The sequence below is a fragment of the Phalangium opilio genome, unplaced genomic scaffold (assembly GCF_054372755.1).
Source record: "Phalangium opilio isolate 3A_F unplaced genomic scaffold, DU_Popi_V2 ptg000048l_1, whole genome shotgun sequence".
NCBI classification, from domain to species: Eukaryota; Metazoa; Arthropoda; class Arachnida; order Opiliones; family Phalangiidae; genus Phalangium; species Phalangium opilio.
The window spans coordinates 4,105,295-4,125,352 of record NW_028324170.1 but is presented as its reverse complement, the minus strand read 5'-3'; the positions used below and the strand labels follow the sequence as shown (position 1 = coordinate 4,125,352).

Sequence of the window (20,058 nt, the reverse complement as noted above, 5' to 3'; positions counted from 1 at the left end):
CGTCGAATACCGAATAATGTGTCAACTCGCCGGTTTAATAGAATAAAACCACACGTTTATAAGAGATATGTTCCATAAGTGTGACACTACCTATACAAGTTCGTAATGCTAGAGAATTACAGCTCGAGCTAGTTCGAGAACGACAAGCGAGAATTTACTACACTCGGTTAATTTTGCAGTCCGTCTTCCTATTTAGTCACCAGGCGTCGCTTTACCTCGAATCTATGACCTACGTCACTTCATGACAAGCTCCAGTTTGTAACCAGTGACAAACTTATGGAACATATCTTATGAACTTATGTTAAATCAAATAAAAAATGGCTTCTATAATAAAGATACGCGCAATCAATTTGAGATAATCGATTAGATACCATTCTATACCTAATTCTAACAAAAGGGTTGAAGAAAAAAACTGGCGCGAAAAAGCGTGAAACCTAGAACACATAAGAATCTAAGAAACGCCGATTCGGTATTTTCGATGTTAAAATACCAATTTATCTTTGTAAAACTCTCAAGAAAAACAAAAAGAAATTTCTACCATTATTCAAAAAGAGGTAACCCCGCCAAAACGATACGTCAAAATGACGTCAGAGAGTTTAACCACGCCCATATTTATCTAGAGAATACAATATAACCGAGAAATTAGTTCCATCTAGGTTTTAAACCGTAATTCTTGACACTGCTAAGCCTACTTAGTTTTAGGCTTAACCTTTAGGTGTATTTTTGATACTACACTATGACATAACAACAATAAGTATGACATTCAATGTTAATGAAGGTGTGTTTCCGTGTAAAACATGATTTAAACCAACTAAACTTGAAATATACAATAACGGGCAATGTAGAGTGCATATCATACTTATAGTTACTATGTTACTTATGTTTGGTAGATCAAGTTGGACGCACGAAAATACCACACGGTACCTATGATCGTTTGACATTTTTGGACAGTTTTTTATGAGCTATCATTCTAGCAAACCTTGGTGGTTGGTTGAAAACTGAGCCAAGCTTCAACTACTTCCGGTTTCCTCCCCAGCCACCCCCTAAAACTACCGTTTCCGTCACGTGACAAACTGCCTTTCGAACCGTGCAATAAAGCTTCCTATCAATCTAGACTTTTTGAGGACAAAATCTATATAGGGTATATCGATGATTTCACGCGACTGCATTTAGAAATCGCCCCCGTTCATATTGATAAAGATGGGTTTTCAATGGCTTAGGTTTTTTATCGAACGCCCCCATCCCAAAATATGGTATGATTTAAAAAAAAATTCGGTAAACATAATACGGAGCTAAATTTAGCTATTTAGACCCAAGGGTTTCTTTTTTTTTTTTTAAGAAACAAGGACGTCAATAATTAGTCGGATTTGACAGATACACCCACCACATAAGAGGGACAGAAATGTGGGTACTTTATAAGGCCAAGATTCACTATTTACATTAAGGGATAAAATCGGTATAAACAATGTGGTAATCAGTTAAGAATTGACAAAGTTATACAAAAATAACTCAGCAACGTCACGGTGTAATTCGAAGAAACGTAATTTTCCTATTTATGGACTGATTTTGGCGTTTTTTGTCTCATATTGTTCATCTTTTTTCAGATCTACCCCTTTAAGTTTTCGACTAATCTCTCTCCCTCTCTCGCTAGGAGAAAGTATAACCGAGGCTTAGCGACAAATGGGCAGCTTGTTGGTGACGTGAATTATTACACCGGGGATCTTTTAGTGGCTCGTTTCCGACTTTCCTAGTTTAGTTTTAGCCCCTAGAACCCCCCAAAAACGGAGTCTTCAAACAAAAAGGCGTTCATTTGAATAATAGCACCATCGTATGAAGGATTGCTAAGATTATAAAATCGATACTACGAGGAAAACTGGCGTCACCAAGACCCGAGATAACTTCCGTGATTTTCCAAAGTACCCGGACCAGTATAGTAAAAATAAACTAACCACACAGTAAAATTAGCTTAAAATATAAATTGCCCCATTAAATTTTTTATTTTTGAATGACCTTTTGACCCACAACAAGTCATTTGCCTAAGAAACTGAGACCATGCACATTGATTGAATTAGGTCTGGGTCTCCCTAGTCTGAGTTTAGTCAACTTTCGGCCGAGGCTTAAGTCAAATTTGTTTCTCATCATATTTACTATACAATATACATAATAGAATTATCAAACACCTCAATTTTAATTAGCAGATTACACTTAAATACTGATTAACTTCGCTTAAATAAGTTTAATTTAGATCTTTGATTATATTAATTATAAAAATCCAAGTTCACTTCGGTTCCCGCCTTCCCGCGTCCGCGAGTGATGGCGCGAGTCAGTAGAGCCACCTATTGAAACTTTCCCGCTATTCTTAGAATCGTCTGCTCCATCAAAGAAAACAAAGGCTTAACATAAACCATTTTCAAAATGAATATTCCACCGCCTCCGCCCCCACCATTGTTGCCCCTGTCCCCAAATTATAAGGATCAGGTATCATTTTTACCAAAATTAACTCCAAATGAAAACTTACCTGATGCAAAAGTCGAAATATCAACATTATGCCAAAAGATGTGGATTACTTTATCGGGTTTGCAAAACGTTAAATTACTCGCTGCATACAAGCAAGTTAAACCGATTTTGCAAGAGGGGCCCACGTGTGGTTTTTCGGCTTTACAAATGGCGCAACAACTAGTAAAGGTCAACGAGACCGAATTGAAAACTGCCGAAAATCTATTAGTCGAAGCTAAAGCTATAGGGTTCACGAATTCGGGCGAAATGTTCTCTATTCAAAATATGCAAATTATAGCGGAACGATTCGCCGAATGCCCCGGGGAGGTGACCACGTGGTCTAATAGGAGGTTATTGGGTCATCTGTCAGAGGGCAAACCCGCTTTAGTAGCCTATGATGCCGACTTTAATCACGAACCAGCCTTAAAAAATGGACATAGCGCACACTGGGCAGTTTTGACCGGTTTCTTATTAATTTTGGAAGATTTAAATTTGTGCCAAGGCCTAAAAATTGATCGCGACCCTAACTTAGAATCGTTGTATCACTACGCGGGAGACGCGCGGAGTTTAATTGAATTTCTGAACAGGGTTGACCCCGATCGTGACCCTGGCGAGATTTACGTCACCGCTCGTCACGGAAAAAGTCGATTTTTGGCACTTTGGCCCCTGAATTCTTTGGAATCCAGCAATAAAAATCTCAAAGAAATGTCGCCAAAACATTCTGAAGATAATTTTGTTTTACCGCCTGAGGGTGTAGCGCAAGGCTTAGCCAATAAAATGCTGCTTTTGCACTGACAAGTGACAAAGTATGGAGTAGGCCTAACTTAAGCCTACTTTCGGTCTATGGATTGTTATTTATTATGACTTTGAAGCGGTATTTTGTCTGGAATGTTTTTGTATTATTAATAACTGAATAAAGAATAAAATAGTTGTAGGAAATACCGAAAATTTAATTATTTTTCTTGTTGGTTTAGTTCAAAAACAACCACATTTTTCTTGTTGTTACTGTAATTTTCTCCAGTTTGTTTTTAGTACTAAACCCAAAAGAACTAATCAATCTTTACTAGTACACAATTAAACGGAAATTAACAACTAATATTTAACTTTAAACTTCCGGATTAGTTTAAAATTGCAAGCCACATCTTTCCAAGGGCGCATTACTGACACAGATCCAACATCTACTTGTGTTTTATTTTCATTATTTCGCACTTTCTAAATAAATTTTTTCCCATATCCCATTCTTAGACAAACACTTACAACCTTGAAAGGCTAGAAATTTCATTGTTTAAAACTGAATTTTAGAACCTTTCAAAGACTGAAGCATATTATATTAACACAAAAAATTCTCGTAAAACATTTAGTTGAGCAACATTTTAAAATAAATTTTAGTTATATATTTTAAGCCGATATATTATAGTAAATTGCAATCTTAAAAATGTGTTTAATTTCTCTTAATTAAAAATCTAAGAGAATTTTAAACCATCTAAGATTACAACTATTTGCGTAATTTATTTTCTTTTTGACAAATTATTTTTGATATGTTAAAAATAAATTTTAATTAAAATGGAAATTTAAATTTCGTTTGGAATGTTATTTTAAAAATAATTAATTAAAATAATTGGAAAATTTAATTTTAAGCCGTTTCCCAAATTTTTTGTAGCACCAATTTTAATTAATTTTAAAATTAATAATTTAAATGACCCAATTGATATGTGCCTTCAAAACTTTCTCAAACGTTTTTAAATACATTTAAATATTGCAAGCTTTAGCTTTTTTTTTTTTTAAGGGAAAAATTGGAATTTCTACACTCTAAGTCAGATAAACAGCGTTGAATTACCCAAGCTGAGTTAATTATCTATATTATAATTAATATCTATTAAATATCTACACATTTTTTAATAACTCTACATGGAGGGAGGAGAGAGAAAAACACGTCGATTTCTTGGACTAAAATTAGGGGACTTTTAAAAATAACGAACATTTTTATTTTTATATTAAAAAAACCATCATACTTTAACTAAATCATTGTTACTCTTTGGCACGTAAAATTTACAACATAAAAAGCTTCTCACCATTAAGCCTTAGCCTAATTATAATTATAATTATAATTAATTAGCGTCAATTATTAATATATATAACGAAAAAAGGGTATGAAGCTTTCATTTCACTAAAGACTAGAATATTATATTTATATAATTTGAATTAAAGCCTTAATTTGAAAATTAATTCTTAATTATGATTAATTCGCACCAAATTATTATATTAAATTACCTACCGGTTTAATTAATTAATTAATTAATTATTTTGAATCCAATTAATTAATACTGCCCCATTTTATTATATTTCATTTAGATTATTATCATATTAAATTTAAAATCATGTCCTAATTAGTTAAAATTAATTAACTATGAGGATCGGTGGTTAATTTTCATTCTTGTTCTTAAAAGTTTAAAGGAGTTTTTATTGAATTTTCTTAATTATTAGGTTAAGCCTAATTATAGTAATTTAGTATTTATTCCCTGGCAAACTTTCCATTACGTTTTTCGCAAATCCCCAAAAATGGTTAAATAGCATCAAGAAGTTATATCAGTATCTCAGAGAGAAGGTATAAGATGCCTTTGTATTCGCGCGCCATAGTCCCATTCCCCCTTTCAAAATACAAGGGGGGACGTAAAAGGAGGCGCCGGGCTATTTGGCCTCTCCTCAGTCGCAAAATATGACTGTAATTTTCGTCACTCGCGTCGTCGCGCTGACGTGAGATTTCAAGAACCAATGAGATGCTGCTGGTTGTAATTTAGAGACGGGGGGGGGGGGGGGGATTGACTTCGGACCTACGTTTGGACTGGAGATAAAGCTGGAAATGTGGCGAATTTATACCTTTCTCTGAGATACTAGATATAACTTCTTGATAGCATTATAGGATTTTGTTAAAACTGCGCTAGCCCACTTGTTCATAAGGCAATTTTAATTTCACATAAGTATTGTATGTTTTTTTTTGTATCATTTGCATAAGTTTTGAACCTTTAAAACGCTTAGCTTGCTTCTCTAAAAACCTTATTCCTTTTGGCAGTGTTTCATTTAGTAATTTAAGATTCTTTTGTATTAAAAACAGAAGTAAATAAGACTGAAATTTATCTTATTTACTTCTGATAAAAAGCAGAATGTTCGCTATGGTAAGAAAATTTAAATTTGTTTTTTTTTTTTAATATTTCTCTGTCTTTTTAAAAGCGTTAGAAATTTCTGTTTATTTTTTATTTTAAGTTTTCAAAAACTATTCCAGGCATAATTTGTCTATGGTTTTTATTTATTTATTTATTTTTAGAAATTATCGCAGTTCGATCATTTTTGTTAAAAAAGCACTATTTACTTTTGTTTATGGGCTTTTTTATGAATTTTTTTTTTGGTAAAATGCAATTGGATTCACAGCTGCTGCGACGATACAATATATATTGAATTAGCGTCAGTTTTTGTTTACAAACAACTTTTGTAACGTTTTCATTTGTTTGTTTTTAAAAAAAACACAGGGCATTCACGTTGGTATAGTAGTGCAAATATTTATATTTACGGGTACATCGTTCTACATCATTTCAAAAGTTATAACTAATTTTAGCAAAAGCAAATATGAAGAAGAGAAAGTGAGCTTAGTTGTCTATGAGCCAAAGAAAAAGAATTACAGCCCCCCCACCTGTGGTATTATAAGTTTACAAGATATGTTCCATAAGTATGACACTACCTATACTATTCGTAATGCTAGAGACTAAAGCAAGTAGTCCACTAAGCCTTGCGAACCGTATCGTTAACGTAACGTCACGTATCCAAATACGAACAGAACGCCATCTGAATGATCTGATAACGTTTCTTAAACGATGCTTTCGGACTTAGGTAATGGGCGCCCTCTTTCGGATGATTTACGAACTCAAAACGGTAACAATAAGGTTTCGCAAGGCTAAGTGGACTACTTGCTTTACAGCTCGAGCTAGCTCTAGAACGACGGAAGCGAGAATTGAAGTACTACACTCGGTAAAAATTGCAGTCCATCTAGGTCCTATTTAGTCTTTCCTAACCCTTTGACGCCCCACCAGGCGTCGCATTACGACCTACGACACTTCATGACAAACTTATGGAACATATCTTATGAACTTATGGTGGTTAGTATCATACTGGACACTCCACTGTGTGTGGTTAGCTCACTTTCTATCATTTTAATTTGCCTTTGATTGATTGCGGTTGTAGTTTATAACACCAGAAGGGGGCGGGGCCATATTGATGCGTACTTTTTCTTACTTTGTGTACACGGAGTTCTAAGTCTAGTTATATAACAACTTTACGACATCATTACGTCATTCTTAGTTACTAAATATGATCCCCAGAATTAAAACTTAAATATCTAAGCCTAAAGAGAGTATAAAGAGATCGTCTGCTATAAGAACGGGGGGGGGGTTAATTAATTAATAACCACTTTTACTTGCTGTTAACTAGAATTTAGGGGGTAATTAATTAGACGATCCACTTGGTCAAAATTAGGGTTTTTACATGATTTAAGCCTAACAATGTTGAAAACCGTCTGCTATACAAGCATACGACCATTGAAAATTATTTCAAGGGTAATTAGCGCGCTGTAAGTTTAGTAATTAGATGATTTACCCATAATTAGGGTCTTTATACTCCCTTTAAAGTTAAATTAAAATACCCGGTGTACAACTAGATAAATAAAATACACCCCCAAAATGAAAAAAAAAATATAGTATTTTTACCGCTAGTTTTTGTTTGTTTGTTAGCGATTAACCCATCGTCTCATACTATCCTCCCAATCAGTATTCCCACCGTCTTCATCATCATCCGTTCTTACGTAGCTCTCGTCGTCAGTTGTTAATGAAGCGTGACGTTGGAAAACATCTAAATCCTTTGTTTAAATAATTATAGGCGTGATTTTATAACCCTTATTATTTAATTATTATCCGTTGAAATTATAATTATGATTATGATTATGATTAAGGGAATTGAAATTAAATGAATTATAACGAACCAAAAAATAATTGTTTTTTTTTTATCACCGTCGTTCTGGTTTTATTTTTTTGTTTTTCTTCTAAGAAACAATAAACAGAAAGAAAGAAAGAGAACAATAATTTAATTGGATTATAATTAAAATAAAATAAAGTTGGGGATTACTCTTTAAAAATAAATTACTAAATAATAAACGGAAATTTTTATAAATAAATAATAGAAGGGGTAGGCGCTGGGGCTTCCACTTTCGGACGTTTCTATCATAAGTTCATAAGTTATGTTCCATAAGTTTGTCACTACGCGCGCCCAGATTATTCTGTTCTCCATTCCTACTTCTAAAATCAAATCTATCCCTGGTACAGATGTAATAGGAAAATTGGGACTGCAAAACCGCGTGTAGTCAATTCTCGCGTCGTTCTCGAACTAAATCTCAGTAAGTCTCTATCATTACGAAGTATAGGAAGTGTCATACTTATGGAACAGACTTATAAACTTATGTTTCTATTTTCCCTTACTTCTAAATAAAAAAAAAACTGATGAAAAAACGTACCTTGGGATCGTTATCATAAAGTTCTTGATCATCCTCATCTTCATCCCCGCTTTCTATTAATCTCTCAGCTTCGGGATCATCATCCGCCGTTTCCTCGACTAGAGAACCTCTACTAGATGCCGTTGTGACATTATTGGCGTTACTGGAAGTTCCAGTACCCGTTGAAGTTGTTGTGGCTACGGATCCCCCTCCGTTGTTGAGTGCTCCACCCGATTGAGTACCCGTTGTAACGACCACGGCGTTTGACGAGAGATTGTTTCTGGCTTGAATCTCCGCTATGAAACGATCTTCTTGCGCTCTTTGTCGTTCTTCGCGCCAGAGTGTACCACCACCTTCCAAACTCTCAACGGCACTCTCGGTATCTTCCGTTTCAAAATCGCGACTCGTAAAAACTTTGTTGTGTTCCCCTCCGCCGTCTTCGTCATCTGAATCTTGCGAAGTAGTACAACAAAACACGTGATTCCCTCGAATTGAATTGCAATAACATTTTGGGCTGGAGCACTCGAGAAATTGAGTAACCGCGCGTACTCAACCTAAGAAACCAGAGTAACCGCGAGTACTCAACATAAGAGACCCGAGTAACCGCGAGTTCTCAACTTAAAATATTAAAACACCAAAAACCGCGAGTACTCAAGATAAGACCCAAGTAATCGCGAGTACTCAAGATAAGACCCAAGTTATCGCGAGTACTCAAGATAAGACCCAAGTAATCGCGAGAAGACAACTTAAGACCCAAGTAATCGCGAGAAGACAACTTAAGACCCAAGTAATCGCGAGTAGACAACTTAAGATAAGACCCAAGTAATCGCGAGTAGACAACTTAAGACCCAAGTAATCGCGAGTAGACAACTTAAGATAAGACCCAAGTAATCGCGAGTAGACAACTTAAGATAAGACCCAAGTAATCGCGAGTAGACAACTTAAGATACGACCCAAGTAATCGCGAGTAGACAACTTAAGATACGACCCAAGTAATCGCGAGTAGACAACTTAAGATACGACCCAAGTAATCGCGAGTAGACAACTTAAGATACGACCCAAGTAATCGCGAGTAGACAACTTAAGATACGACCCAAGTAATCGCGAGTAGACAACTTAAGATAAGACCCAAGTAACCGCGAGTACTGAACTTAAGATAAGATCCAAGTAACCCCAAGTACTCTTAACTTAAGAGACGCGAGTCGAGCATTAGACTGACCTGAATTCAATTCTCTAACCAAGGAAGACATTGCATTTGTGACGGAATCAGCGGCGACAAGTAGATCGTTTCTGAGACTTCGACTGCTTCCCGATTGTCCGAACGCCATCCTAACATCGCCCCCGACTCCCGTCAGACTGTCCGTCGTTGGCGGATTGCTACCTGGCGTAGTGGGAGCCGAACGGGACGAAGTTGAAAGGGGGTAAGGTGTCGAGAGCGGTGGTGACTTTGAAGTCCCCGATCTGGGGGAACTATTTGGCGTTGAACGAGGTGATGCCTGATGGTTCTGTCACCCAACGCCAACAAAAAAGAGTGGACGAGGACACGAGAGGGAGCCAAGAATTGAGTTAATTACACACCAGGCGGGATCATAATCAGAACATGCGCGTTAAATTGTTATTTAACCAATTAAAATATTTTCGAATTTGAGTTGAATTAAACTTTTTATTTTTCATACTTCGGAAAATAAATAAATATTGTTTTTTTCTTCTGATTAAATTCCTGAGATTTTCTGTCAAACTTACGCAAATAATTAACAATTAACTAAAATTAATTAAAATGAGGGTAAATTAAAGCTAAAAAAATCGAAATCTAATAAATTAAATCTAAATCTTCATTCGCGAAAATATCGCAAGCCAATATTTGCAAATTGCTTTCTAAGCAATTGCAACCGTCGTCAAGGATTAAACTCGACAAATACATGGGTGCAAACTTAATTAGTCAATCAATTAATTAATAGTTAAAGGGATAGTAAAGGAAAAGTAAAACCACCATTTTAAACCCAAGTTACTACGTCGTAAGTGAAGAAAAATAAAATAAATAATTTCATACCTTTAACAATTTCATCAAGGCTTCCAATTGCACCATAAGTTCACGTCGGCTTTCTTGCAAAGTTGACAAATGGTTCTCTAGTTCCTCTTTGCGTTGTCTGAGACCACGTAGTTCGGCCAATAAGGTGGGATTTTGTTCAGATTGAAGAGCGGCGTCTTCCCTCTCTTGTTGCTTACGTAATCTCATTATTTCTCTCATGATTTCACGATTTTTGGATTCCAATTGCGAAATTAAATCTTTTTGACGAGATGAATCCAAAGATAAACTATAATCGGAGGGACTTCGCATCTGAAAACACGTTTATTCTTTTTTTTAAACAAATCTTGATTAGTCTAATTAATTCTTTGGTTATTTTTAATTACCGTTGACTCGGTATCGGCCAATCTAGCCGCGTATCTCGCTATCAAACGATGCTCATCCTCTCTGGAAGACTCGAAACTAAATTTATCAATTTTTCGTCTTTTAATCTCGCTTTAATTTCAGTTAAGCTAATTAATGCGTAGATTGGTGTACCTTTTAGATAAAGAGCGGCTATCGAGCGACGACATATCGTAGGAAGTTGTGTGGTTCATGATTTCCGGGAAACCATTGTGGCTGGGAATTGGGCTCGGAGGCCTATACCATAATCGTTATACTTAAGTACTTTACTTTTAAGTAATGATTAATTTGTAACCTAGTTTAACGCGATGCATTCGAATAATTTACCGTTTTAACGTGAAATATTCGAAAAATGTACCGATTTAACGAGAAATATGCGAAGAATTTACCGATTTAACGTGAAATATTCGAAGAATTTACCGATTTAACGTGAAATATTCGAAGAAAGAATTTACCGATTTAACGTGAAATATTCGAAGAATTTACCGATTTAACGTGAAATATTCGAAGAATTTACCTATTTTAAGGGGAATTTACCTATCTTAAGTGAACTATTCGAAGAGTTTACCTATTTTAAGTGGAATTTACCTATCTGAAGTGAATATTCGAAGAGTTTACCTATTTTGAGTTGAATTTACCTATCTGAAGTGAAGTATTCGAAGAGTTTACCTATCTTAAGTGGAATTTACCTATCTGAAGTGAAATATTCGAAGAGTTTACCTATTTTAAGTGAAATATTCGGAAATTTTACCGATTACATTCGAAACATTCGCAAAATTAACCGATTCCATGTGACAAAACTCCTAATTTACGTAAAAATAACAACCAAAACACTAAGAACGGACGCTATGGACAACAATATCAAAATTCCACGCACGATAAAACCAAAGCTGCAACTACCTGACGGTACACGTCCGTCCGTTTCAAAAGTAAACGTTCGAAATACGCAATTCAAAACGCAAGAAGATTAGAAGAGACAAAAAAATAAACAAGGCGCGATACTTACACGATGTGTGAGAGATTAAAACGTTTTTCGGGTTCGGGAGGAAATCTGGGTAAATTTTGGTGAGGTTGTTTTTCAGGTACGCAACGAAAAGACTTCTTCAGCGAATGACTCAGTTGTTTACTGGGAGATTTCTACGTCGTGATATATAGGAAAAAAAGATCGAAGCCGTTCACTTAACTATCTATCTAGAGAGCTTAATGACTTTTTTTTCTTGATGGGTGGAAAAGAAGACTTACGTAAGAGGTGTACTCTTTCATTTCGTGTGTATTACTATGGTTACCGGAAGTTCTACCGCGCCAAAAACAGTCTTGGCAAAGTTGATAGCTATAACAACGTTGGCACTTGTATCGAAAACCCAAAAATGATTCCCGATTGCAGCCGTCACAAAGTACCGGGTGTAAAACTATCGTCAATTCAAGACAGCAAAAGGAATTGTAATTACTTTAAAGGGTACGTGAATTGGTGCTTTTTTTGCGACGATTATGAGAAGAAAGGATTTCAAGGGTATGTAACGCATTTTCCACAATAACAACAACAAAACCCCCCGGGATTTTAATGTTAAACTTTCAGAAAAATTAAGTTGCAAATTTCGAAGGTATCTGACTGACACTTTTCTGTACGGGGGGGGGGGAGGGTATGTGACAATTTTCTGTAGAAAAAATTAAATGAAGGGCATGTGACAATTTTCTGTAGAAAAAATTAAATGAAGGGCATGTGACAATTTTCTGTAGAAAAAATTAAATGAAGGGTACGTGACAATTTTCTGTAGAAAAAATTAAATGAAGGGTACGTGACAATTTTCGACAGAAAAAATTAAATGAAGGGTACGTGACAATTTTCGACAGAAAAAATTAAATGAAGGGTACGTGACAATTTTCGACAGAAAAAATTAAATGAAGGGTACGTGACAATTTTCGACAGAAAAAATTAAATGAAGGGTACGTGACAATTTTCGACAGAAAAAATAAAGGGTACGTGACAATTTTCTGTAGAAAAAATAAAGGGTACGTGACAATTTTCTGTAGAAAAAATAAAGGGTACGTGACAATTTTCTGTAGAAAAAATAAAGGGTACGTGACAATTTTCTGTAGAAAAAATAAAGGGTACGTGACAATTTTCTGTAGAAAAAATAAAGGGTACGTGACAATTTTCTGTAGAAAAAATAAAGGGTACGTGACAATTTTCTGTAGAAAAAATAAAGGGTACGTGACAATTTTCTGTAGAAAAAATAAAGGGTACGTGACAATTTTCTGTAGAAAAAATAAAGGGTACGTGACAATTTTCTGTAGAAAAAATAAAGGGTACGTGACAATTTTCTGTAGAAAAAATAAAGGGTACGTGACAATTTTCTGTAGAAAAAATAAAGGGCACGTGAAATTTTTCTGTACACAAAATAAAGGGCACGTGAAATTTTTCTGTACACAAAATAAAGGGTATGTGACATATTTCTGTACACAAAAATAAATAAATAAAGGGTACGTGACACATTTTCCAACAATGATCTTAAATTTAAATAATTTGAAGGGTAATGTATCACTTTTTCAACAAAAATAATAAAATTATTTCAATTTCTCGATACAAAAATATTTTCAAGGGTATATAACACTATTCAATAAAAATAATTAAAATAGTCAAGGGTTCGTGAAACTATTATTCAGTACAAAAACCATTTTTTTTTTTACAATTTTGAAGGGTACATGACGCAAATTTTGTACAAAAACTTTAAAAAAGGGTATGTAAAAACAATCTATTCAAATGGTATATGACACCCGCCCTCCAAAAACAACAAAAAAAGAAAAAAGTGCTCTTGAAACAATACCAAACAAAAAGCATAAATTAAGGAAGCAAGCATGTATCTATTTTCTAACGAAAATTAGATCATTGTACGCACCATTTTCTACGTTAGCTAGTCTGTGTAGTAAAGAGAGCCACATTAGGCAAGGGGGACTAGGGTCCAGCATAAAAGTATCCAAAAAATCGTTTACAGTTGCTTTGGAGTGCTGTAATCATTTAGAGTTTGAAAAAGTGAAGGGGTTAAAGGGGGGAGGGGGGGATTAACCAACAAGGCAATACCGGATCGAAAATAGAAGCTGGAAGACTGTCGATGTAGCCGAATGTAGGTGATTCGCATACTGAACACGGCAAAGCAACCGCTTCCTTCAAAAAGTCAGCGAACTTGTTATGTAAAAGTAATCCGTTATTATCGCTGATTAACGAAAATATATCTAAATAAATTAAGTTAATTAACATTTTGAAAACGTTCTTCCGGCATTTTATAGCGCCAGTGGGGAAACCACAAGCATAATAAAAATATGTTAAACACCAAATGACTTCTTCGCTTGAACTCACTCAAAGACTTAAAGCAAATGTCGGCCCCTGTAGCATTCCTCTAACATTCTGGTTGATCTTCTACACTCAAATTTTACCTTGCCAATTTAAGGCAGGAGCCAATCAGAACTAAATCCAGCCTTCGCTAAGCTTAGAGGGGCAGTCAACTCCACCCCTCAATTATGGGAGCATCTTGTGGCATTTGTTTAAACCAGGGATAGATTTAATTTTAGAAATAGGAATGGAGAACGGTTAGTATTTATTTTAGTCCGACTCATAGCCCAGTATAGAGCCCCTCCCTTTAACACGTAACCAAAAGTTTAAATTATCTTATTGGCTCATTTAAACTACGTTTTGATGACGTTGCTGACAGGGACGATGAAAAATACGTAATTCCCTTTTACCTCTGGCGCTATGACCCGCCTAGCTTCTTTCATACCCCCCCCCGGTCCCGGGGAAGGGGGTCCGGGACTTTGACACGCCTCTGTTCTCCATTCCTACTTCTAAAATTAAATCTATCCCTTTTTAAACTAAATCACAGCCGAGAGTTGCTTAAAAGTTCAAAGCGCGACTACGTAAGATTTTCAAAAAAATTGTAGCACCCAAAAGAACTTCACGAGTGGTTCCCCCCTCGGCTTAGGATTAAATTTTATTTGTATATTTGCATAACAGTAAACTTACATCGAAGTTTATCGACTAATTTTCCTGCACACATTACAGACAAAGCTATTTTGATCGAAAAAACACGCACTCTTCCTAATTCGTCACTAGAAAGAATATTTAATTTTTTGTTTCTTTCAGATTTGATTTTTTTGGTTCGAAAAGGGTATAAAATGATTAAAAAAAGTGATTAATTACGGGTCATAAGTGGCTAGAAACCAATTAAGGAGTAACGAAGTGCATCTTTCCAAATCAATTTGCTGGGAGGCTGGAAGTCGTTTGTTTAATTGGTAGAAAATGGAGGAAAGGAGCGTTTCTAGACGAGCCGCGTTTAATTCCATTCTAGGTTCCGGAGTGTTCAGCCCATTTTCCCTAAACGCTTCAATTATGTTCCATATATCCACCAAGTTTACTATCGCAATCACAATTAAATTCATTAAAAGGCCCAATATTTTAATATTAAAAGGGTTGCCACAAATGTTTCGGAAAATTTAAAACTGTTACATCTTCCCTAACCTATAAACGCGCCAATTTTAACAATACCAGATGTTTCCCCGAAGGTTTAGTGTACATTTTAACGTTCCCAGAAGTTTCCTCGAAGGTTTAGTGTACATTTTAACGTTCTCAGACGTTTCCCTGAAGGTTTAGTGTACATTTTAACGTTCTCAGACGTTTCCCTGAAGGTTTAGTGTACATTTTAACGTTCTCAGACGTTTCCCTGAAGGTTTAGTGTACATTTTAACGTTCTCAGACGTTTGCCTGAAGGTTTAGTGTACATTTTAACGTTCTCAGACGTTTCCCTGAAGGTTTAGTGTACATTTTAACGTTCTCAGACGTTTCCCTGAAGGTTTAGTGTACATTTTAACGTTCTCAGACGTTTCCCTGAAGGTTTAGTGTACATTTTAACGTTCTCAGACGTTTCCCTGAAGGTTTAGTGTACATTTTAACGTTCTCAGACGTTTCCCTGACCTTGAAGCGCCAATTTTTAAAACGCCTCGACGCTTCCCTGAAGGTTTAGTGTACATTTTAACGTTCCAAGAAATTTCCCTGACCTAGAAGCGCCAATTTTTAAACTTCTCGGTTTCCCTGAGAGTTTAGGGCCAATTTTCACATTTGCAGACGTTTGTTTGACCTTTCAAACAAAAAGCTCCGATTTTTAAACACCTCGACGTTTCCCTGACCTTGAACCGCCAAATTTTAAAATGCCTCAACGTTTCCCCGAAGGTTTAGGGAAAATTTATAAAATCTAGGAAGTTTCCCTTGCATATAAGCACCGATATCACAACTCCTGGCCTGTCCCTGACCTTTACCCGGAAATTTTCGAACTCCATAACCTTCCCTGGACCTACAGGCGCTAAATACCATTCCCTAATTTGTGGCAACCCTGCAGTGAAATTTTAAATCTTACAGCTCGTTTTCTTCTGAAGGAATCGTAGTTTACATGCTGTTCTATAAGTTGCAAATCTTATCACGTCGTAGTTTTGCGATTCTGTTTATAATTAATTTAAATGTAAATTGAGAATCTATCAACCGATCTAAATATGGGAACAAGTCGCTGAGGGTATTTACTTAGTTCGGACATTAGGTTCCTAAAGTCAGCGATGGGACCCTGAGAGCCTGAGCTCATATCATCATGATATCGTCCCTCCATCATCCTGGCTGACCCTTAAAAGTTAGTTATAATCACTTCAAAAGATATCTCTATAGTTACAGCGAAAATAAATCTAACTATATAGTAGAAAACAACCTTGAAAGGGATGTAGCTTAACGCAAAAAAATAATACCCGCTTTCCCAATAACAAAAAAAAAATGCTTCTAAGACTGCCATCCCCAAAAATCAACCGTCAGTCGAATGTTTCAGTATTGGCAGAGGCAAATAGAATTAACGGAAAGTGAGACACGCACCGAGGAGGTTAATGAAAACCTAAGTACTAGGGCCGAGAATATCTTTCTCTCAAGCTATTTTTGGAGGAGAAGGATGACACTCTGTATCCACTTAATACTTAAGTTATGTAACACGATTCTTCCCATGCTCACGCACCTTTTTGTTTGCTCTCCCGCTCATCAAATTCATATGGGCATCGCACCCAGTTAGGGTGAATTCTATAACTTTGGTACTAAATCCTCAGCAATCAACCCATAATACCTTGATAGTCTTGACGTGGGACAAAAGTCCACAAACGCATGCGCCTTGGAAAACAGTTAAGCGCTACTAGAGTAAAGACGAGGGAATTATTTAGATCGCGTATGTGATTCAGCTAACCCACCCTGTCGCACTCGTTTAGCTAACCCACCCTGTCGCACTCGTTTAGCTAACCCACCCTGTCGCACTCGTTTAGCTAACCCACCCTGTCGCACTCGTTTAGCTAACCCACCCTGTCGCACTCGTTTAGCTAACCCACCCTGTCACTCGTTTAGCTAAGGTTGGGTGTTGTTTGTTTACGTTTTACTTAATTACTCGGCCCCTGTTTGTCGTAGCCCTAAGTTGTTAGTATGGTTGGATGGGGGACAAATTGGACCATAACATCCTCAAATGACATCCCCGTATCTCTAGTAGAACCCGAGTTAAGACCCTCCAAAGTATAGTGTAATGCTATTCCCATGGAGGGGGTTGTTTGTTTACGTTTTGCTTAATTACTCGGCCCCTGTTTGACGCAAATTTCCCCGATTTCACTGAATTTTACTAAAAATTGGAAATTTCCCTGAATTTTCCATGAGGATTTTGTCAACTATTTATTTCCCTGATTTTTCCTGCAAGGGATGTTGGGAAGAATCATGTTACAATAACCCCGCTTTGTGTTAGGTACACTTCTCTCTCAGAGAAGTAATAATATACTTCTGCTAATATTCATACGCGAGTTCTATCGTTTGATCTCTAAAATTCTTACCGTTTCACTTTCTGTTATACATCTATTTGCCTTTGGTAGATCAGGAAGTATCTATCTAACTCGCTCCCCCAAGGGAGCTAGGACCGCTTAAACTAACAATACAAGATCTGGGGGAAAGTATGGGGTTTCTAAATGACCACCACAGCGAGCTAGTCGCGCGCGGGAAGGGATTTGTGTTCAGGAAATAGTCCTTTGAAAACGCCCCCCTTTAAAACTAATTTCCTTTCCTGACGCCTGTCTTTGACATCATTGCTTAGGGCCATATTTCCTCCTTGTACAAGAATTGATTTTCAAGCTAGGAAGCTAAGTTTCAGGAAATAAAAGCATTTCGCGGTGATTGTAATAGACCCCCCTTGGATTCCCGCTTTACCATAGGGGGTCGCTGTACCAGTCTAAATGTCAGAAGGTTATAACCCTTATTATGGTCAATAATAAGTTATTTTATCACACCCATTCACGAGTGTTAGGGTTAGATTACGGTCAGAATATGAACTTCTAAATTTGATAAGTTAGGTTAGGTTCGGTTCAACGACAACTAGTGGTCAGTTTGCAATCATAAGTTCATAATTTTGTTAGATTCGTTTATTTTAAAATGGGGGTTGGTTTGAAATCATCTGACTTCAGGATATAAACTTCTATTTTTACCTGGAAATTGAGTTCACAGGTAGTCTGGTCTGGTTTTGTACAGATAACGGCAAAATTCAGCGGAGTTATTTGACCCAGTAGTTTCTTGGTCGTAAAGGCTATCATATTTCAGGCATCCCCCCTTCCCCCTTTCTCCTGTAAAATGGTTTTCACCTCACCTCACCTACACTACCAGACCTGATCTAAAAATATTTTGGTAGCCTCTCCGAGTCTTTCTTGGTGTAAAAATTGATTTTTCTACCACCACAACCTTTTAGGTACGCGGTATTTAATTAACAACACAAATTCAACACCTTTTGACGCAGGGCCTAATTAGAAGGGAACACTAATTGCATTTGCATCCCTTTAATTAATGGTCGAAGAACGAACAGATAGCAGGGTTCATACGCAATTTCCAAACCAAAATTTAATTAGCCCGTTTTAAAGAGTACTTCCGGTAAATTTCCAGAACTCCTAACATATTTCACGAGTTGATTAAGAAATATATATGAATAAAGAACATCTGTTTCCCAGCAAACTCTACTAACCCTGGTTATGAGTTCAGGTCAGGTTCCTGATTTTTCAAAATAATTACTATTTTTTCACTGAGTTTTTGCTCTAAACCAATTTCCATGATATTTCAAGGCCTACCCTGATTTCCATGTTCATAAGAACCCTGTTTAAACACCCAGACGACGGTTTCTAGTTAACTAAAGGGCCTCAAAATTGCCAGACAGACAATTTTCAGATAAAATGACATTTGTAAGTGGGTGGTAGATATCTTTTATCGCTCAATAAAAACAGAAGTTACAAAAATAGAGGGGATACGCCAACCCAACCATGTTTGGCCTCATTTTCTGAATAGTTGGTACACACCACTGTCATTTGACAATCAGTAAAAAAAATACTTTTCTTTCAGTAAGCTAATGTACTACCGAGAAAAAACGTTTAACATTCTCTAGGCCCTTTTTTTATCTAACAAAACATAATGACAAAGATTCATTTTTAAGACTCTGCGGGCTATTGGGGAGAGATATTGTGGCTTTGGTCGTGGTTTTAGGTTAAGTTGACGCGCTTTCACAGGAAGAGGAGGTGCTTAAGAGTGCCAGAGGGTGACAAAATAAACATAATAAGGTGCTAAGGAATCCTTGGTTAAGTCAAATATTTGTAATGTTAATGAGAGAATCGTTTTAGAAGATTACTATAACCCTAAGGCGAAATCTTTAAACTCCATTTTTGTTGAAAGACAAATTTCGGTTGTGTATATATTACAGTATTTAGTACATTTTTCTTGGAAATTTAGCAGCGAGTTCTAAAAATAGTTCTATGGAAATTACCTCATAAACTATGCTAACGAACTAAGGTGATTAAGCATTTTTAATTTTTTTTTTCAAAAGGGTTTGGTTTTGGTAGCTGTATTTAGTCAGAAGTAAACTCACAAATATTAATTTTAAGATGTCATTTCGTTAAAAAACTTAATAATTGTTTTAACTAGACTAGAATCACGTTAATAAGCTGTCAAATGCTATCTTGGCAATATATATCAGTAGGAACTCGAGCATTTTAACTTAAAAAGTCCGTAACCTCGTAAAACGTTATAGTTCGCGATTCATTAAGTTTAAAACGCATAAACGCTACAGTAGTTCCGTAACACTGACATTCCAAAATAAAAGTTGCCAAGATGGGGTCAATTGCCCCTAACCCTAAAATCTTCTCCACTAAAATACTAATTTCACGTTAAGCCTTTGTCAAAAGTTTTACGAACCTTCGGTTGATCCTGCGTAGCCTGGCATATAGTTTTGGGTGTTAATTCCTTTTTTCCGTCATTGTTAGCACACGACTCACTCGCGTTAAAATTAATAAAAACTTAAAAATTATCACGAAAAATTAATTAAAAACGCATTATAATTCGTATTGTATTGCCGCCATCAACGGCACGGCTTCCTCCGTCTGTTCCTTAGACTGGAAATGGGAACGTACTACCAGAGAGAATTTAGAAGGGGAGTGGAAGGCCCCCCCTTTGACTCTATTAAACGTGATGACGCCCAAACAAGATGTCGCGTTGAGCTTTTTGGGGTAGGCGAGTTTCCGGTCA

General features: G+C 36.2%; 3 protein-coding genes across 8 annotated transcripts in view; 1 reads left to right on the top strand and 2 right to left on the bottom strand.

Annotated features, from left to right (window-relative positions):
- LOC149673804 (uncharacterized) overlaps positions 1-2,653 on the bottom strand; it is a 33,004-nt gene extending 30,351 nt beyond the window's left edge. Inside the window, exon 1 of the mRNA XM_089839532.1 lies at positions 2,519-2,653. The gene's annotated coding sequence lies outside the window, so the exon portion shown is untranslated. The remainder of the gene's footprint in view (positions 1-2,518) is intronic.
- On the top strand, positions 841-3,449 carry LOC149673803 (actin maturation protease). 2 transcript variants are annotated; one of them, XM_089839542.1, is made up of 3 exons: positions 841-1,253; positions 1,340-1,540; positions 1,605-3,449. In XM_089839542.1, exon 3 carries the CDS (start codon positions 2,416-2,418, stop codon positions 3,289-3,291), a length of 876 nt encoding a protein of 291 aa, XP_089695668.1. In that variant the 5' UTR covers positions 841-1,253; positions 1,340-1,540; positions 1,605-2,415; the 3' UTR covers positions 3,292-3,449. The 2 variants fall into 2 exon arrangements, with proteins under 2 accessions (XP_089695668.1, XP_089695669.1); XM_089839543.1 differs by having other exon boundaries at positions 1,340-3,449.
- Positions 3,423-19,940, bottom strand: LOC149673802 (dystrobrevin beta-like). Of its 5 annotated transcripts, none has more exons than XM_089839536.1 (16): positions 19,729-19,940; positions 16,021-16,116; positions 15,860-15,940; positions 14,650-14,863; positions 14,473-14,558; positions 13,537-13,688; positions 13,355-13,463; positions 11,700-11,866; positions 11,464-11,594; positions 10,593-10,694; positions 10,442-10,517; positions 10,080-10,367; positions 9,249-9,534; positions 8,051-8,481; positions 7,523-7,582; positions 7,259-7,399 (listed from the first exon to the last, which is right to left on the bottom strand). In XM_089839536.1, exons 1-15 carry the CDS (start codon positions 19,754-19,756, stop codon positions 7,547-7,549), a joined length of 2,283 nt encoding a protein of 760 aa, XP_089695662.1. In that variant the 5' UTR covers positions 19,757-19,940; the 3' UTR covers positions 7,259-7,399; positions 7,523-7,546. The 5 variants fall into 5 exon arrangements, with proteins under 5 accessions (XP_089695663.1, XP_089695660.1, XP_089695661.1 ...); XM_089839538.1 differs by having other exon boundaries at positions 7,523-7,579; XM_089839537.1 differs by having other exon boundaries at positions 3,423-7,579.
- Positions 19,941-20,058: the final 118 nt, after the last annotated feature.